Below are 15,341 nucleotides of genomic sequence, written 5' to 3'. Positions count from 1 at the left end.
CAAATGGCCTACGTAAGTCAGGCTATCTCAATTATAGGCTCTCTATTTCGAGACAAATCTAGCAAACTGCACTTACAAAAAATACGATGCCTAACTAAGCTAACGCGTTTTGTAAAATCAGCGTGTATAAGTTAAAATTAAGTTGTGCTTATGTATACATTCCTCAACTTAATAAAATAATGAGGCTTTCAAAGTTTAATCTGAAAAGGGCAACAGTGGGATTTTTTCTATGTTCACTTTCATAAATGACTTTAACTGCAAGATATAGGCCTACTCCATAGACATCTATGAGGGGGTACACCAAAATCGCCACACTTGGTAGTATGGCGATACCACTGTGATAGTTAGCTAAGCAGAGGATGCTGCTGCCTATCCTCTGGAAAACTTGATTGTGAGCAGCGTATACAAAGCATGAATGGTGCCACCGCGGCCGATCTGGTAACTTATACCGACGGCAGCCATATTGAAGATAAAGTAAGTGCAGCGTTCTGCGTTATGCGGGATAGATGGAACTGTAGAGTGAAAGAACGGAGAGAAAGATAATATAAAATATGTAAGAAGAGCATAGAAATGAAAATAACATTTGTGAAAAAAAATTAATAAAGGATTATAAATCCCTGTTCCCAAATATATAGAGGTGGAACGAGTAAAAAAAATGTGTGAATGAGCTTCGATAGCAAAGCTCAATCCTCTACCGCTGGAGTGGTGGTACATTAATGCCGAAGTTCGAGCAGATCATTCCCCAGGATTACTATCATATAAATCCTTTACACCATCTATAGATTTTTTTTCTACGTTTTTTGTTATGAATTTATTTAATTTCTCATATGATGATTCTAAGACATTGCTAAGGATTTTGTTGTAAAGAAGAAAACAGTAGCCTGAAAAGGAATATATCTGAAAGGTACAACAAGTTTGTCTTTATTTTCAATCCGGACCTCGCGTATACGGTTGTTTCCTTATACCTACCGTTTTGTATAAGTAAAAGAATTTGAGATGTTAGAGATAGATGAAGATATTCATATTTATTTTAAATAATCACGCATCGTTCTAGCTATAACCTAAGACATATTTTCATTCCGTGAGTATAGTTTTCATAGAACTCTTATCAATTTAAGAAATTCTCGAAGAAGAAATAAATAACTTGAATACCTTCAGTGTTAAAGCAAAAGAAAACGGACGGGCGATTTACTTAAAATTCAGGATGCGAGCCGATTACGCAAAAAAATTTCTAACTGTAGGTTTTGTAATGCATGAAAACGTGCTTATTGCGGCTCCGACAATAACGGTTAACGATGTTTTATAAAATACAGGAAAATGATGAAAAAATCAAACACCTTTGAGATATCCTTTATGATAATGTTAATGCGATTGCTTGGAAGGTTCAGCGTCATCAATCATTATTATCATTTCAACCACTGCTGAACATAGGCTACATCTAAATATTTTCAATAGGGCCGGAAGGAAGAGGACGATATGCAGCGCTTTCCAATGACATTAATAAGGCCGTCCACCAGGTGCATGGTTGCCGATCCGTGATCTCCCGCAATCACCGTCTAGCGTTGTAATGTTGTTATTGAATATCTTGATGCGTTGTTCTAAATGGTAGAAACCGAAAATTAAAGAATATATCTTTAGATTTTTTATCTTTTACGAAGTAACCAAGTACGAGCGTTCTTTAAGAATTGCGTTTGGGTAAGTTTAGTGATTTAGGGTATCTTTCTAGCTCAAAACTGCTCAATCAAAAAATATAAAAGGACTGTTTGATATTTCTGTGACTAAGTAAATAATAAATTATTATTACGGGCAAGTATGCGTTCTACTTTTCATAATAATAATCTTTTAGATCAATACATGTTTTTTTATTTATTCCAAAATGCTTTTCCATGACCCTTAAAACAGGCGTTTGCTTTGATTATAATTTCTTTATTAAACCTAAGACTCTTACTTCCAGCCATTTCTTTAGTTTTTAAAAAAGAAAACAGCCGTGGAAGATTAGCAGTACGGGTACATTTTCAGTTTAAAATATTGATGGAAAATGTGAAACACTTGCACAGTACAGATGCCTACAGCCTCCGCCACTTTACGTATTTTCTATTTTCGACTGTCTAATATTATTCCACGTTCAAGTCGCCCCAAAGAGGTCATCACCTCATTTAGGTGACCTGAGCGTGTGGTGTTACTTGTGCTGGAATTACACACAACGAAACTCAGTAAAGCACATGGTTTTCTTTATGATTTCTTTTACACAAAAAATAATTGTTAGTCAACACATAGAACATACTTTTTACATTTTTGTGTAAATTCACGAGTTTGTTTTTAATTGATGTCAAATACAACTAAATGACGTAGTTTACATAAAAATTGACAGTTGATTGTTAACAGATTGTGCTTTAAAGTTACTGCGAGAAAAGTCAAAAAGTCACCAAGTTATTAAACTTGTAATTTTAAATAGTCGTAAAATTAAACAATTTGCTTTTTAGGTGACGGATGCTGCATTGCACAATATTATTTTAATTAATACATTATGATTGTGAGTGTAATAATTATAATTTCGTTTACCAGACGCCCACAGGCTGTGATAATTAATAATCATTATAAGCTATATGTCACGTTTTCATTTTAGCAAAACATAATTGTCATTGTTACTGCCATGCTATTATAAATTACTATAGTATATTAAAAATTAATATTATCTCGCATAAAAAAAAAACTAAAAATATTTAAAATATCCAAACATGTAATGAATATGACAGTGCTAAGTAAAAACCTTCGACTTCCTCGGTGTTGTGTTACAACTTTTAATGAAAGTTGAAACTACGTTAAAAGTTGAAAGGAAGTCGCGCATGGCTCGTAGAAACGCGAAGGCAAATTCAATAGAAAAGCTATTCGAAACTCAAATTACGTGTATACGGAAGTAAATGTAACCGGAAACTCTGTCATATTGAACCCGTTCTAGAGTCAATTTTAACTTAACACTTGTGCAATAGTTTTTTTTTAAGATAAAATAAATTTTGACACTTGCAAACAGAAACTTTCCTATCAAAAAGAATAGTTTTAATTTGATTTTATATTTATTTCATTTTATATTTTATTTTTCTGCATGCTAGCACAAATATAAACTCCGGAGGTTTTATTATGATATCTTCAGTCAAATATTGTAATGAATATATTGATATTTACAAAAAGAATAGTATTTTGAACTCTATTAATTAGTATACGCATCTGAATGTAATGTAACCATAAATCTTCTAGATTATAACAGAAATAATGTGCGTACTCTTATATAGAAATAGTGACAGCCACATGACAAATATATGATTTAAAAATAAACTCGTAACGCCTAAACTTCGTCTACAAAAAATTAATAAATCCTTCGAGGGTTCCAGTGTCCTGTCGTACTTTTCTTATTTTTGAAACTAAAATTAACAGTAAACTAATAAATAAATCTCATTATAACATTTAAGATTTTCAAGTTGATCGAAATGTGGAACTTGATATGTTAACTCATTTACATGGTTGATATACCAATGCATTCACCAAACATTGCTAAATTACTTTAAAAAGTAACTGTTCAGTTATTGTCGGCTCTTCTTAGACGATCAACACACTGAGTCACCAAACTACCACCAGCTATATGTATTGTAAAAATAATTTGAAAATTAGCGTCTTATTCATTATTAAGCTAATTTTAATAACATGAAACGTTTTACGGATACGAACGTTTACAATAAACGACGGAAGCTTGTCAGACATTTAAATTATTAATTCATAGAAGCCACATATTGTCACGGTTGTACATACGCGAACAAAGCTGACAAAATGCGATAATTCATTATGCTAACGAGACAGGCTGCCGCCGACGGTGATGGATTATCATTTTCCTTCGCATAAACACGAGCCGAAGATTTTGCTTAAAAAAATATTATAGCATGCAAATATCGTGCCTCTAAACATCACAGGATAACCCATTTAAAGTCCGCCTTTGAAAGCGTGATTGACAGAACCGCTGACGCAGTCTCTTGCCAATTTTTTACAAGTTATAATGGATACGGATTTTTGAATATTCGTTCAGCGCGTTCGAAGTAGATATTAATAGCTGGCAAAAATTGTCTTTATCAAACAAGCATAGTTTTATAAATGATAACACCAAAGAACAGTGGACCGGGGAAAAAAGGAAATATTTAAAACAGATGCATAGCTATGGCTCTGGATTAAGATAAGTAATTGGTTACACTTATTATATTAAAGCGTAGATTCCGAACATTTACAAACGGCAACTCTCAACCATAAAATTTTTCGTATTAAGAAAAATCGTAAAATAGTCTGAGTTTGCACAATTTTTACGTAATACCGGGTAATAGTTTATAAATTCTTAATCAATCACAAGGTTAATGAATGATAGCGATGAATTGAGTTTACAGTTATCTATTATTAAGTCCTTATGCCCTAAACAAGAGAAAATGTCTAGATGACTAACTTAACCCAAACCTCAAATTTAGTTTCGCGAATAATATAACGAAAATAAAATAGATTTTTACTTTAAGCCCGGTACAGACTAATAGAAAGGTACCTATATATTATTTATTTCGTTTTTATATATTGTATTTGTACTTCGTACATTCAGAAGAGCTTATCTAATCTGGGTTCTGTGAATAGAGCTTTGTAATTTATCACCAGCTATTGTTAAGCGAGGCGGGGTTAAGTGACATCGACGAGTCACTTTACTATTTTCTTAACCTGAATATAATATTACCATAATAAGTTACATAGGTTACGAAAAATAAAACGAATAAATTTTACTATTAATTTATTTTGCAATAAATAACACAAACATGTTTTTACAATCATTAAAAGTATCCGTTACATGAATTAAAACTTCGATAAACTAACATACGTTTAGATTTTGGTATCGGAATGATTGTGTTTGGACGAAACATGCTTTAGTAGCATTTTCTTGTAATAGAATGTTCTGAAACAAACGTTGCATTTGTGGGGGCGTTCGCCGGTGTGGATGGAGGTATGACGGCGCAGTTGCATGGGCGTAGGAAAGCATTGGTCGCACCGGTCGCATGTATGAGGCCGCTGACCCGTGTGTTTCAACATATGCACCTTCAAGTACGACTTTGCTTTATATTTTGCGCCGCATTTATCACAGCCGTACGGCCTTTCGTCAGTGTGCCAGAACATATGTTTTTTAAGCGCCGGAGCGGTCGCAAACTTACTAGAGCAAACTTCGCATTGGAAATTCTTTGCTTTATTTACATGCTTCAAGTGCTCTTTGAGATGAATAGGGCATCTGTAGATCCTGTCGCAGTGCGGACACGTAACTGGCTCGCTATTATGCACTGTGTTACAGTGTTTCTAAAAAAAATGCTCAAGTTAATTAATCGGACACGTTTAGGAGTTAGATCCGGTGACTTAACCCTTAGTAGCCTGATTTACGAAAGTGATTTTTTTTTAATATTACTGTGTTTGCTTGAGGGTCTAGATAAAAGGAAAAATAGATTTTTTTTATTTCGTTGCAAAGAATATTATACAACAGTAAAATACGTACAGCCAACCTATAAAAAAACTAATAGTAATGTGAACATTCGGTTAAAAAGATTGGTATCAAAATTGAAACTCTCAGTTATTAAGGGTTAAGTTGTGACGTATTTCTCAACCGTGACAAACCGTTGGAAATGCCTTCCAACTATGGAATAAATACTGCAAAGTTTTGTACGACGGCTCGTAAAGCCTCCAAAATTTTATAGAGTTACAAATAGAAATTGAAATTTTTGATAGTTGCTAAGTGGACTGACGGTCTAAGTGGTAAAAGTCGCCGAATAGGGGAGCGCAAGACCTATAAACGTTGCGATATTAAGGCTGAGATGATAATTATGATATGGCTGCTAATGAGACTTGACCGAAAGCAAATTTTCTGCCATTATATTACAAAATTATTACAAAAAAATAAAAGAACAAGCGAAATTAAATTATACCCAAATTCAAATAAGTTTCAGTATTAATGATGTGGTTATACAATAAACGCCCACGTGTCTCTAAATTACCATGTAAAATTATAACTTTATGAAAAGAACTGTAATAAAAATGTAGTATAACGTAGAATATTTCTAAGTTAATAAAACCAGAAAAGTGAATTGCTCTAAATGTATTAGGTACATTTGTAAAAGTGATTACAAAAAATAAACCCTACTAATTATTTTGATGAGCACCTACAGGAAAAGCCGTTTTCTTGTATTATGGATTTAAAAATGTCAATAAATGGGGGCCCAATTTGATTCTAATTTACATCAAATTGGACTCCTCCAGCATTCTTCTCGTAATATACATATGAGATCTGTATAAATGATCTAAACTGGATTTTAAAATGAATAAATATAAATTAAAATTTAAACACGTATTTCATTTCTTCAACAATAGAAATAATTTTATCGAGCCTTGTATTTTTTCTATATGCATTCCTTGATGATGTTTATTTAATCTAAATCTAGAAACTTAACGTAACGTAACCTTTATCTAGAGCCACTTTTTTAAATATATTTGTGAGGATCAACTTATGTCAGCTTGGCCGGACTTGACTTACCACAAGACACTCGAAACACATATCTCAAACATTTCTCTTCCACTTTTAATTCTTTATTGCTTTCGTCTCCATATTCAAAAGTATATATTTTGCTAACACCTTACAAACACCTGGCTGTAGGCAATATCTACTATTCTTATTAATTCTTACCTTTAAATACGATCTCCGTTTAAAACCTTTCCCACATATATCGCAAATATTTTGCCGCACGTCCGCATGTTCCGCTAAATGCGACTTTATTTGGTTCCGAAATAGAAATCTGAAATATGTTCAGCAATGAGATTTATCCATAGTATATATGGTTATTGGTTAAAGATGTAAACACTTTTTTAATATTTATAGCTCACTTGCCAACAAGAAACTTTAGCGCTTTTACATCTATTGCAAATACCTCTACATAATGCAGAAAAATTGCAGAAAAAGCAATCTGTAGAAATAAACGTTAAAAATTAGAATAAGTGTGAACAATAAAACAGCAAATAAAGCAAAATAAAAATGAAATGTATAAGGAACGAAAGGTTTAAAATTAAATAAAGGAATGTAAAATTGGGGAATAAATGATATCGAATGAAAGAGAAAGGCGGAATAAATGTAAAAACAAAGTTGACGTACGAAAGATTATAAGAAGAATGCAAGAACGCACAAATAAAAGTTTTGTGAAAAAAAAATGAAATAAACGACCCTGTCCTTCCCAAAAGGTAGGGATACGAGAGGCCCCCAATAGCGGGGGCCTAGAAACAAAAAAACCCTTTATAATGTGATCACTAAAAATGAACTAATATATAGCTACTTCTGCTATGCAGCAGTAGTCGTGCAATAAAGTACACCTCCCGCCAGTCCGCTTATAAATGCGCGTGCGGTAAACAATGGGAGTAAATATGCTGTTGTTACTCGGTGTTTAGCACTGGTCGGTGTAACATCTCCTGAGGATGCTCCGTGGAGGGGTGAAACACCTGTAGAGTAGATTAACGGTGGTAGTTGTGTTTCGCATTGTTTACCGCAAGCGCATTTATCAGCAGGCTGGCGGGCAGTGCACTTCATTGCACGACTACTGCTGCATAGCGGTAGTAGCTATATATTAGTCCCTTTCTTAGTTGAGATAGAGTTTCGCGAGGTAACGCTTGAATCTATTAGATGATGTGATCACTCTGAATTATGATATATTAATTTTAATGCGATACAATAAGTTCTGGCAGTGCAAAGTTTGTATAGAGAGAAAATAATAATTAATATTATACGCAGTAATAAAGTTCAGAGTTATTACATTATTTTGTTACAATTGATTTTGGATAATGTAACGATTAACTATCAGTAAATTAGATATACATTAAACTAATATAGCATTTACACCGATAACCAATCACCCCGTACAGCTATTGTATATATCATCTATGTAGATACAACATACCTATTTCCGCATAGATCGCAGATGTATCTGCTGTCCCTGTGAAGTCTTTCATGATTCCTCCAGGTCTTGTAGGACTTGTATGTTTTGCGACAGACGGAACAAAGTCCACCGATTTTCTTCAAATGGACTGATCTATAGTGGAACTGTAGCTTCATGAAAGTTACAGTCCTTTTGTTGCAAATATGACAAGCCCTGTTCGGCGGCTTAGAATAAAACTCGTATGGTTGATGAGCAGACCTAAAGTAAAAAAAAATTAAAACACTTCACTTGATATAGCAATAATAATAATGTTTATTAAACAAATAGAAAAACTTTCATTAAGGGAACAGGTCCTTCCAATACAATTCACAATATAATACGCCCAGAACTTAAAAGTTCTCGGGTAGCAACCACGATCTGGTGGTCGCTGCGCGAAAAGGGCCACCACCAGGTGTAGCAAGAACATAGTAAAGAGCGCGGGAAGTCGCTGGCTGCGAGCAGCGCATAACCAATCATCAAGCAGTTAAAGACTGGAAAGAACAAGTGGAAGAATAATAAAATAATAAACCAAAAAACGATAGAGCATACAAAAAGTGATAAAAAAGACTTGTTTGTATGCGTGCGTATGTATATCTGTGTGTGTAGGTGTATATATACACATACGAGCGTAATTCATAAAGAACACCGTTGAATAAAAAACCGATCTTCGTGGCGATAGTGTTCACAGGCAATTTCATAAGATTGCATTTCTAACCAATTTATAATTTGTTTTTTTGGCTTCGTAATCAATGTGACCCAAAAGTTTCTTACATTCATTACGAATATTACAAGGATCTAGAAAATTATTGTACCGCCTAATAACGTTACTTCACACTAACAGACATAATGCACGTGTATGTTGTATAAACATAATTTAAACTTCCAATTGAAACTTCTCTTCCGAATTTGCCTTCTCAAGTTTGTTTTTACACGAATGTTTTTCATTAAAAGTTATATAACACAAGTTTAGAGAAGTCGATGGTTTTCACATCGTATTCTCTGATTTTCATTGCATGTTTTGAATGTTTTCAATTATTTTATGATATTTATTGAAACTATATGTATGTTTTGTATAATTAAATATATGATAAGGGCATTGCAATATAAATATAAACAATAATAATTACGCAATTAAATCACTTTCTTTAAAGGTAAGAAGTGATTTGAGAAAAGAGGAATTATGGATTATGTAGGCGGTGAGATTAAGGTGGTATCACTTGAAATTGTTTCATTGATTTTTGCTGCAAAATACCTACTATTCAGAAATAACTTAGGTTAGTTTTATTAATGATTTCATTGATGGAATCCGCCATTTATAAGCAATGAAATAAATGTATATAACACTGTATAAATGTTTACAAAATTTAAAATCAATATAAGTTAACATCTTTTCTTTGATTTTCAATCGAAATTTTTGATATCGATTTGAAACATCGATTGAGGAACATTTAAACAAAAAATAATATATTAATATTAAGAAAGACGTGTAAATCAAGTACAGCCTGCTATTGAGTAAAGTAAATCTACTCAATTTAGGAATAGTGATCTAACCCGCCATTGTTCGACGCTTTAGGATATAACCGACACCCATCTCATTGTATCATGCAATCTTATCCAACCTTCGCAATTCTACGCATCCCCGACGGAGACCCTTTGCTCCCTTGCGTTCCCTTTTCGATATTGAAACAAAGAATTATGTCAATTACGTCAATTGTAAAACTAAATTGATTTCTTTATATTAATATTTTCGTTCGAGGTATTTCGCGATGGAAAACGAACAACACGTAAATACCAAATTATATAAATACAAATTTAAAATATCTCTATTTAAATAGTCATTTACATGCACTTTCTAAAGGTTTATTATTTTTATCATTATAAAAAGGTTCGTAAAGTCATTTCAGGCTTGGAATACCGAACCTGATCAGAACAGTTAGTTGCTCTTTTTATGTGCAATTTTAATTCTTTGATACATACATAACAATATATATGTATATATAATTAAAACCCTGGTAATGAGTTAATAAACCATGTTCCAAACATTTTAATTAACTAAAAACTGTTAAAAGCTACAAAGAGATTTACTTAAAAATATAATGTCAATTAAGGATTTAAAACTAAGGTCAAAGATATACATTTCTTGAGCTACTGTTATAGTCATATATATAATTTTGTTCACTTGGTAGGAATATTCTATATATATTTCAAATATAGGTCAAGGCATAGGAATGAACGGATTTTTCGCAATTCCACGCGCAAGATTGTTGTTGTTGCGAAGGTGCTCATTAAAAAAAAACTGTATAATTTGAAAAAATTGATTTTATAGGTATTAAACATGGTCTAATTATTATTGATACGTTAAAAAGTTACCAAGAATTGATTTTAAGAAATTACACCTACAAAAGTTAATACGGGTCCGCGAAACGATCGCAAATGTAATATAACGTAAAAAAATTTAAACATAGAGTATTTAACGACAATGAAAGTACCTATGTCCAAATAATTCAGCAAGATCCGTTCCCGTATAATCGCATTGCTTACATTTCAAATCATTTTCATTCCAATGTACCTGCAAATGTTGCTTTATATCATTCGCGCAGCTGGACGAAAAATTACATATGCCTGAAAATAATTATTCATATATATTCGCTATTAAATGAGATACTAGTTTATTTATGTACTGTTGACTTACCACAAAATAATTCATCCGTGTCCTCAGGCTTGGGAATCGGTTTTCTATATTTTTTTATAACAACTATTTTATTCATATCAACATTTTTGTAGCACGTATGGACCACGTGCTTTATGAGGCATTTAATTTTTTCTGTAATAAAATCGTTGTTACAAAACATCGCTTATACTGGTTAAAAAATGATATTTTTAGTCTGGATCTACACTGTTGCCTATTTGTTATTTATAGATTCCGCGAGCTTTGTCTGGCAGAGCACAAGGCTCCCATGGAAACCTATACCTCGGACATTACACAACACTATACAACAGGCTAATGACCAAAGTCTAAACTAACCATCAAAATCATAATCTGAACAGTTTTGACCTATTGTGAGACGCTGACACAGAAAAACGAACTTGAACGTGTTAACGTTCGTGAAGCATATCTTGAGGACAATTTTCAGAACGGTACAGCGCGTATCGTTGTAAGTAGGAATCACGATACGATTCGATTTACAACGAAACGACTGTAAGGACTTTTTAGACTGGACCCAGGAAGAGGTGGTTGGAAAGTGTAGAGAAAGATCTCAGGAGTATTGTATTTATACATTTTGGCAGAGCGACGAAGGATAGAGCGAGATAGAAGAGGATCGAGAAAGAGGCCAAGCCTCAGAGAATTAAAGTACAGTAACAAAATAAAAGATAGTAAATTAAGGTAAGTAAAATAACACAAAAACAGGCACGGGTCTCAGTGAAAAAAAAAAGAATAGATAGAAATAAAAAACCTCCAATCAATGAATATTAATAGAAATAACACTCACGATATTGTTTTTTACATTTGCTACACTCGAAAACCTTTACGAGACCCTTCTGGCAATATCTTTTATTATCACTTTTTTTTAAATATCCCTCTTCCCTATATGTTATAATAAGGTTTTTATATTTCACAAAACGTTTTCTTATGGCTTTCTTCTTTTTCTTTCTTTTAATACTGTTTTGTTCTGGTTTGTTTATAACACCTTCGGCCTCACCGAGTTCATCTTGTGCATTGTCATTTAAGTCTACGTCGTTATCATCTATCAGATCCACGTCCGAGTCAATATCGTCTGTTTGTGTTTCTTTTGTAACAGAGAATTTTTCATTGCGTCTCTAAAATTATTTTTAAGGAATTTATAACATTTCTCGGATAACAATTTTAACAAAACTTATAACTGGTGCTAAACCCATTGATTGATTTGATTATAAAAAAGTACTCGGCATTTGATTTGGCACGTAGAAAACGAGAGCTATATATTCAATTTGTAAAGTATTATCTTTGGCTACTACAATCGCCACTGAGCACTGTGTTATTTATGAAAGTAAATCGAGTCGATAAAGGGAGCCTGCAAAATCTCTTCAGCCCGTGTGCCAAATCAAATGCCTGTTACTGTACATTTATAGTATTTCAAATAATAAATTTTATTGTCACTCCTGTCAAGTTTTCTTCATTTTTATTCCAATTTTGGCAAATTTTTCTGAATATATTTCCGGTTATAATCATTCTTCACTGTTCATCATCATTATCATTACAGCCAAATAACGTTCATGCAGCCTATATCATCTTTGCTGTTTACATAAACCTTTTGTAGTTACTTTTAGGCAAGCAGTGCTAAATACCTAAAAGAATGCTTTGGTTACAGACACAATAAATTATAGAATTAAGTCCACTAAATGTATAATAGAACAAAAAAAATATTTGAGAGACATCATGGATAAATATCTGTGCTTAATTCTATTACAGTGTAACAATAAACAAGTATTATAATACCACAGTTTGATAGGCGCACATATCTCATAATATTACAAGGTAACAAGTGCCAGTAAATTATTTTTTAATCTGTATATATAGTCTGGATGAACATGATATCACACTTGTTACTTGCTTACCATTATTACATTTTTAATTCCACATACATAGACACTGTCAAATAATGAAAACAAAAGAAAATTAAAAGGAAGTATGCCACCTGACAAAACAAGGCTACATGTGGAGTAAAAACAATCTACTTTAAAGAAAATATTAAACAAAGTGACATCATAATTATCATTTCAGAAGCAGAAAATCCACAGCTGGACATAGCCATCGTCCCAATCCATATTTCCAATAGGACTGGTAGGAAGTGCTCTTTATCTAGACCTGTCTGATAAGGTGTCCGCAGACACAATGTGCAGACATACACAATCATTTTCATTTTTATCTATATATTACACCTTATAAATTTTTTTATTATAATTCAACTGAACTTTGCGTTAAATATTTGTTACCTTTTTTATGTTCAAATACAACTTGTAACACATTTTTGTTACACAATTTTATTACATAAAAATTTATAACTATTATTTGTGTTTCAAGTATTAAGCTTTGTTTTAGAATCACATTGCTTGCATCTTAAAGTTTTGATATTAAAAAAATTCTATTTTATGAATACGACATTATTATATTTACTTGTGGATTCTAAAGAAACACCAACAGGATCAAGAACAGGTGACCCTTTAAACAATTATTTATACTTACTTGTTCATCTAAGACAGATCTCCAATGTTCATCAGCCGCTTGGCATTGTTTTATGAAATTCGCACACTCTCTAATGTTTCCATTGCATGTTCCACAGAGTACTTGAGGTGTGTCATCTTCATGTACCTATATAGTTTTTAAAGTATGAAATTAAGCAGTAATAGTCTAGTTTATTCCAATTATAAACCACTATACTAGATATATTCATATAAATACATTATATATCCAAATCCCCTTATCAATAATTATAAAATATATTTATATATATTAAATATACTTAGTATTTGTTTGTTATTATACTATGAATAAATACAGTGACGATCTGGATACTTTTTTGATTTTGCAAAAAAGCACAGATTTTGCAAAGTCCTACAAAGATAAGGTACTTAAGTAACATCATTAATTTTGTGCTGAATTTGTAACAATTTTGATCTCTTTTAAAATTGCTAATCAACTAACTCATCTTTTTTTATTTTTTGTTCAATAAATATAGTTTGTTAGTTTTTAAGTTTCTTTTATGTTGATACAATAGTTGACCAAATATAATATTGATCATTTTATGCTAAGAAAACAAGTATATCATTAAACCAAAAACCAAAAAAACTATTTGTGACATACTCTAATCCATACTAGGCTGGCGTTATTTTATTCGCTATCACCAACTTTTCTGAAGAGAAAACTTAGGTTTTAAATTATCAATGGACATAAATAAATGCACTCTTGACTTTTACATACTAAGAAAAGGCTAAAAACTATTTATTTTAAAATAAAAATAATTTAATAAGCAGCTCATGGTTATTCTACAACATTGTTTTTTGCATTCATATAAAATTCATAATGCAATGTAATTGTAGATTTAAAAAAAATATACTTGCAGGAAAAAAAAAAAACATTATTGCATCAATTTTAGAACGTACTTTTACTATTAATTACGTTTATTAAATACCAATTATAACCATATAATATACAAAAAAAAAATTACCGATATGCCAACGCAGAATTCATATAGTTGCGACAATTCACTGTCGTATTTTAGAGAAACGGAACCATCTTTATTTGTTTTTAGACATATACGACAAGTTTCAGCAATAATTTTACTTTTAAAAATACAAGTTTCGACCATTTCTCCTAATCTTTCAACTCTAATCATGAAAATACGACATACATCATTATTATTGTTTACTGTAGTTTTTAACACCGATCAATAATAACCGATAGACTATATTGACATTACGCACGTGTTGCAAGGTTAAAAAAATTGTATTATATTACTTTGATTTTTTTACTTAATATGATTCAAATAACTTTTTTTTACTCAAAAGAAACTTAAATTGAAAACTCACCGTGTTTATTATTATTATAAATTTTTATAGTTACCTTTCTAGGGCATTTTTCTCTGTGCAAAGGTACAATGATTTTTGAGGACTTTTGAGACTACGGGGAGTCAACTGTAAAGAATAAAATTATAGATTGTTTTACAAGACTAATCATGTAATAAATATTGTTATAAATTAAAGTAAAATGCTTTTATTGTACGTAACATTTACACAAAATACCATAAAAATATTTAAAGCTTATTCAAAGCATCTCTATTGTCACAATACAGTCCTTTAAACGTTGATACCAGTTTTTATTAGCAGCAAGCATTCTTTCTATGAGAAAATTCTTCGATGCGTATCGTATGGATTGTTTTAGGGATACCACGTTACCATAGCGCTTAGAGCAAGATTTAATCTCTAAAACTGACTTTAAACCATAATCCAGTGGAATAAGATCAGGAGGAAACGACAGCCATTTTTCAGCTTTGATGAAGTCCGGAACGTTCTGATCATGATTGGACGGATCGAGCTTTATCTATTGACTAGTTTGTAAGCTTCTTTAGAATTTTTAGCAGAAATGCGATCGTTGACGTTGCGAATCTATTGCATAATTATTAAAAAATTCTTGTCCGTAAACAAACTTTTTTTGTAACTTAAGTAGCTGTTTTGATTTTACCTCCCTATTCTTTTTTAAATTATCAGTTAAGAAATCGTCAGTGCTTATCTTATAAACTGCAGGTTCTAATTCATTTTTTAAAGTACTTGGGATGGTTCTAGGTGCTA

The 15,341-nt window shown here is 31.9% G+C and overlaps 1 protein-coding gene across 1 annotated transcript; it reads right to left on the bottom strand.

The window, feature by feature from the left end:
• Nucleotides 1-4,856: 4,856 nt before the first annotated feature.
• On the bottom strand, nucleotides 4,857-14,422 carry LOC137932932 (zinc finger protein draculin-like). Its single transcript, XM_068776621.1, has 8 exons — nucleotides 14,222-14,422; nucleotides 13,240-13,365; nucleotides 11,507-11,834; nucleotides 10,708-10,839; nucleotides 10,505-10,637; nucleotides 7,998-8,234; nucleotides 6,740-6,848; nucleotides 4,857-5,364 (listed from the first exon to the last, which is right to left on the bottom strand). Exons 1-8 carry the CDS (start codon nucleotides 14,387-14,389, stop codon nucleotides 4,900-4,902), a joined length of 1,698 nt encoding a protein of 565 aa, XP_068632722.1. The 5' UTR covers nucleotides 14,390-14,422; the 3' UTR covers nucleotides 4,857-4,899.
• Between the last annotated feature and the right edge of the window lie 919 nt (nucleotides 14,423-15,341).

The sequence above is a fragment of the Battus philenor genome, unplaced genomic scaffold (genome assembly GCF_028537555.1).
Source record: "Battus philenor isolate CCGP_79_NKW_IND1 unplaced genomic scaffold, ilBatPhil1.0.hap1 SCAF_12, whole genome shotgun sequence".
Lineage (NCBI taxonomy): Eukaryota > Metazoa > Arthropoda > Insecta > Lepidoptera > Papilionidae > Battus > Battus philenor.
The sequence above is the reverse complement of the archived record's forward strand: the minus strand, read 5'-3'. Positions and strand labels throughout refer to the sequence as shown.

Excerpts from the sequence above, each read along its gene's own strand:
- LOC137932932 (XM_068776621.1), bottom strand. The coding sequence starts at position 14,389 with ATGATTAGAGTTGAAAGATTAGGAGAAATGGTCGAAACTTGTATTTTT. Across the intron at positions 11,835-13,239 it reads GATCTGTCTTAGATGAACAA|AGACGCAATGAAAAATTCTC; the intron begins GTAAGTATAAAT and ends AAATAATTTTAG. Across the intron at positions 6,849-7,997 it reads TGCGATCTATGCGGAAATAG|ATTTCTATTTCGGAACCAAA; the intron begins GTATGTTGTATC and ends AACATATTTCAG.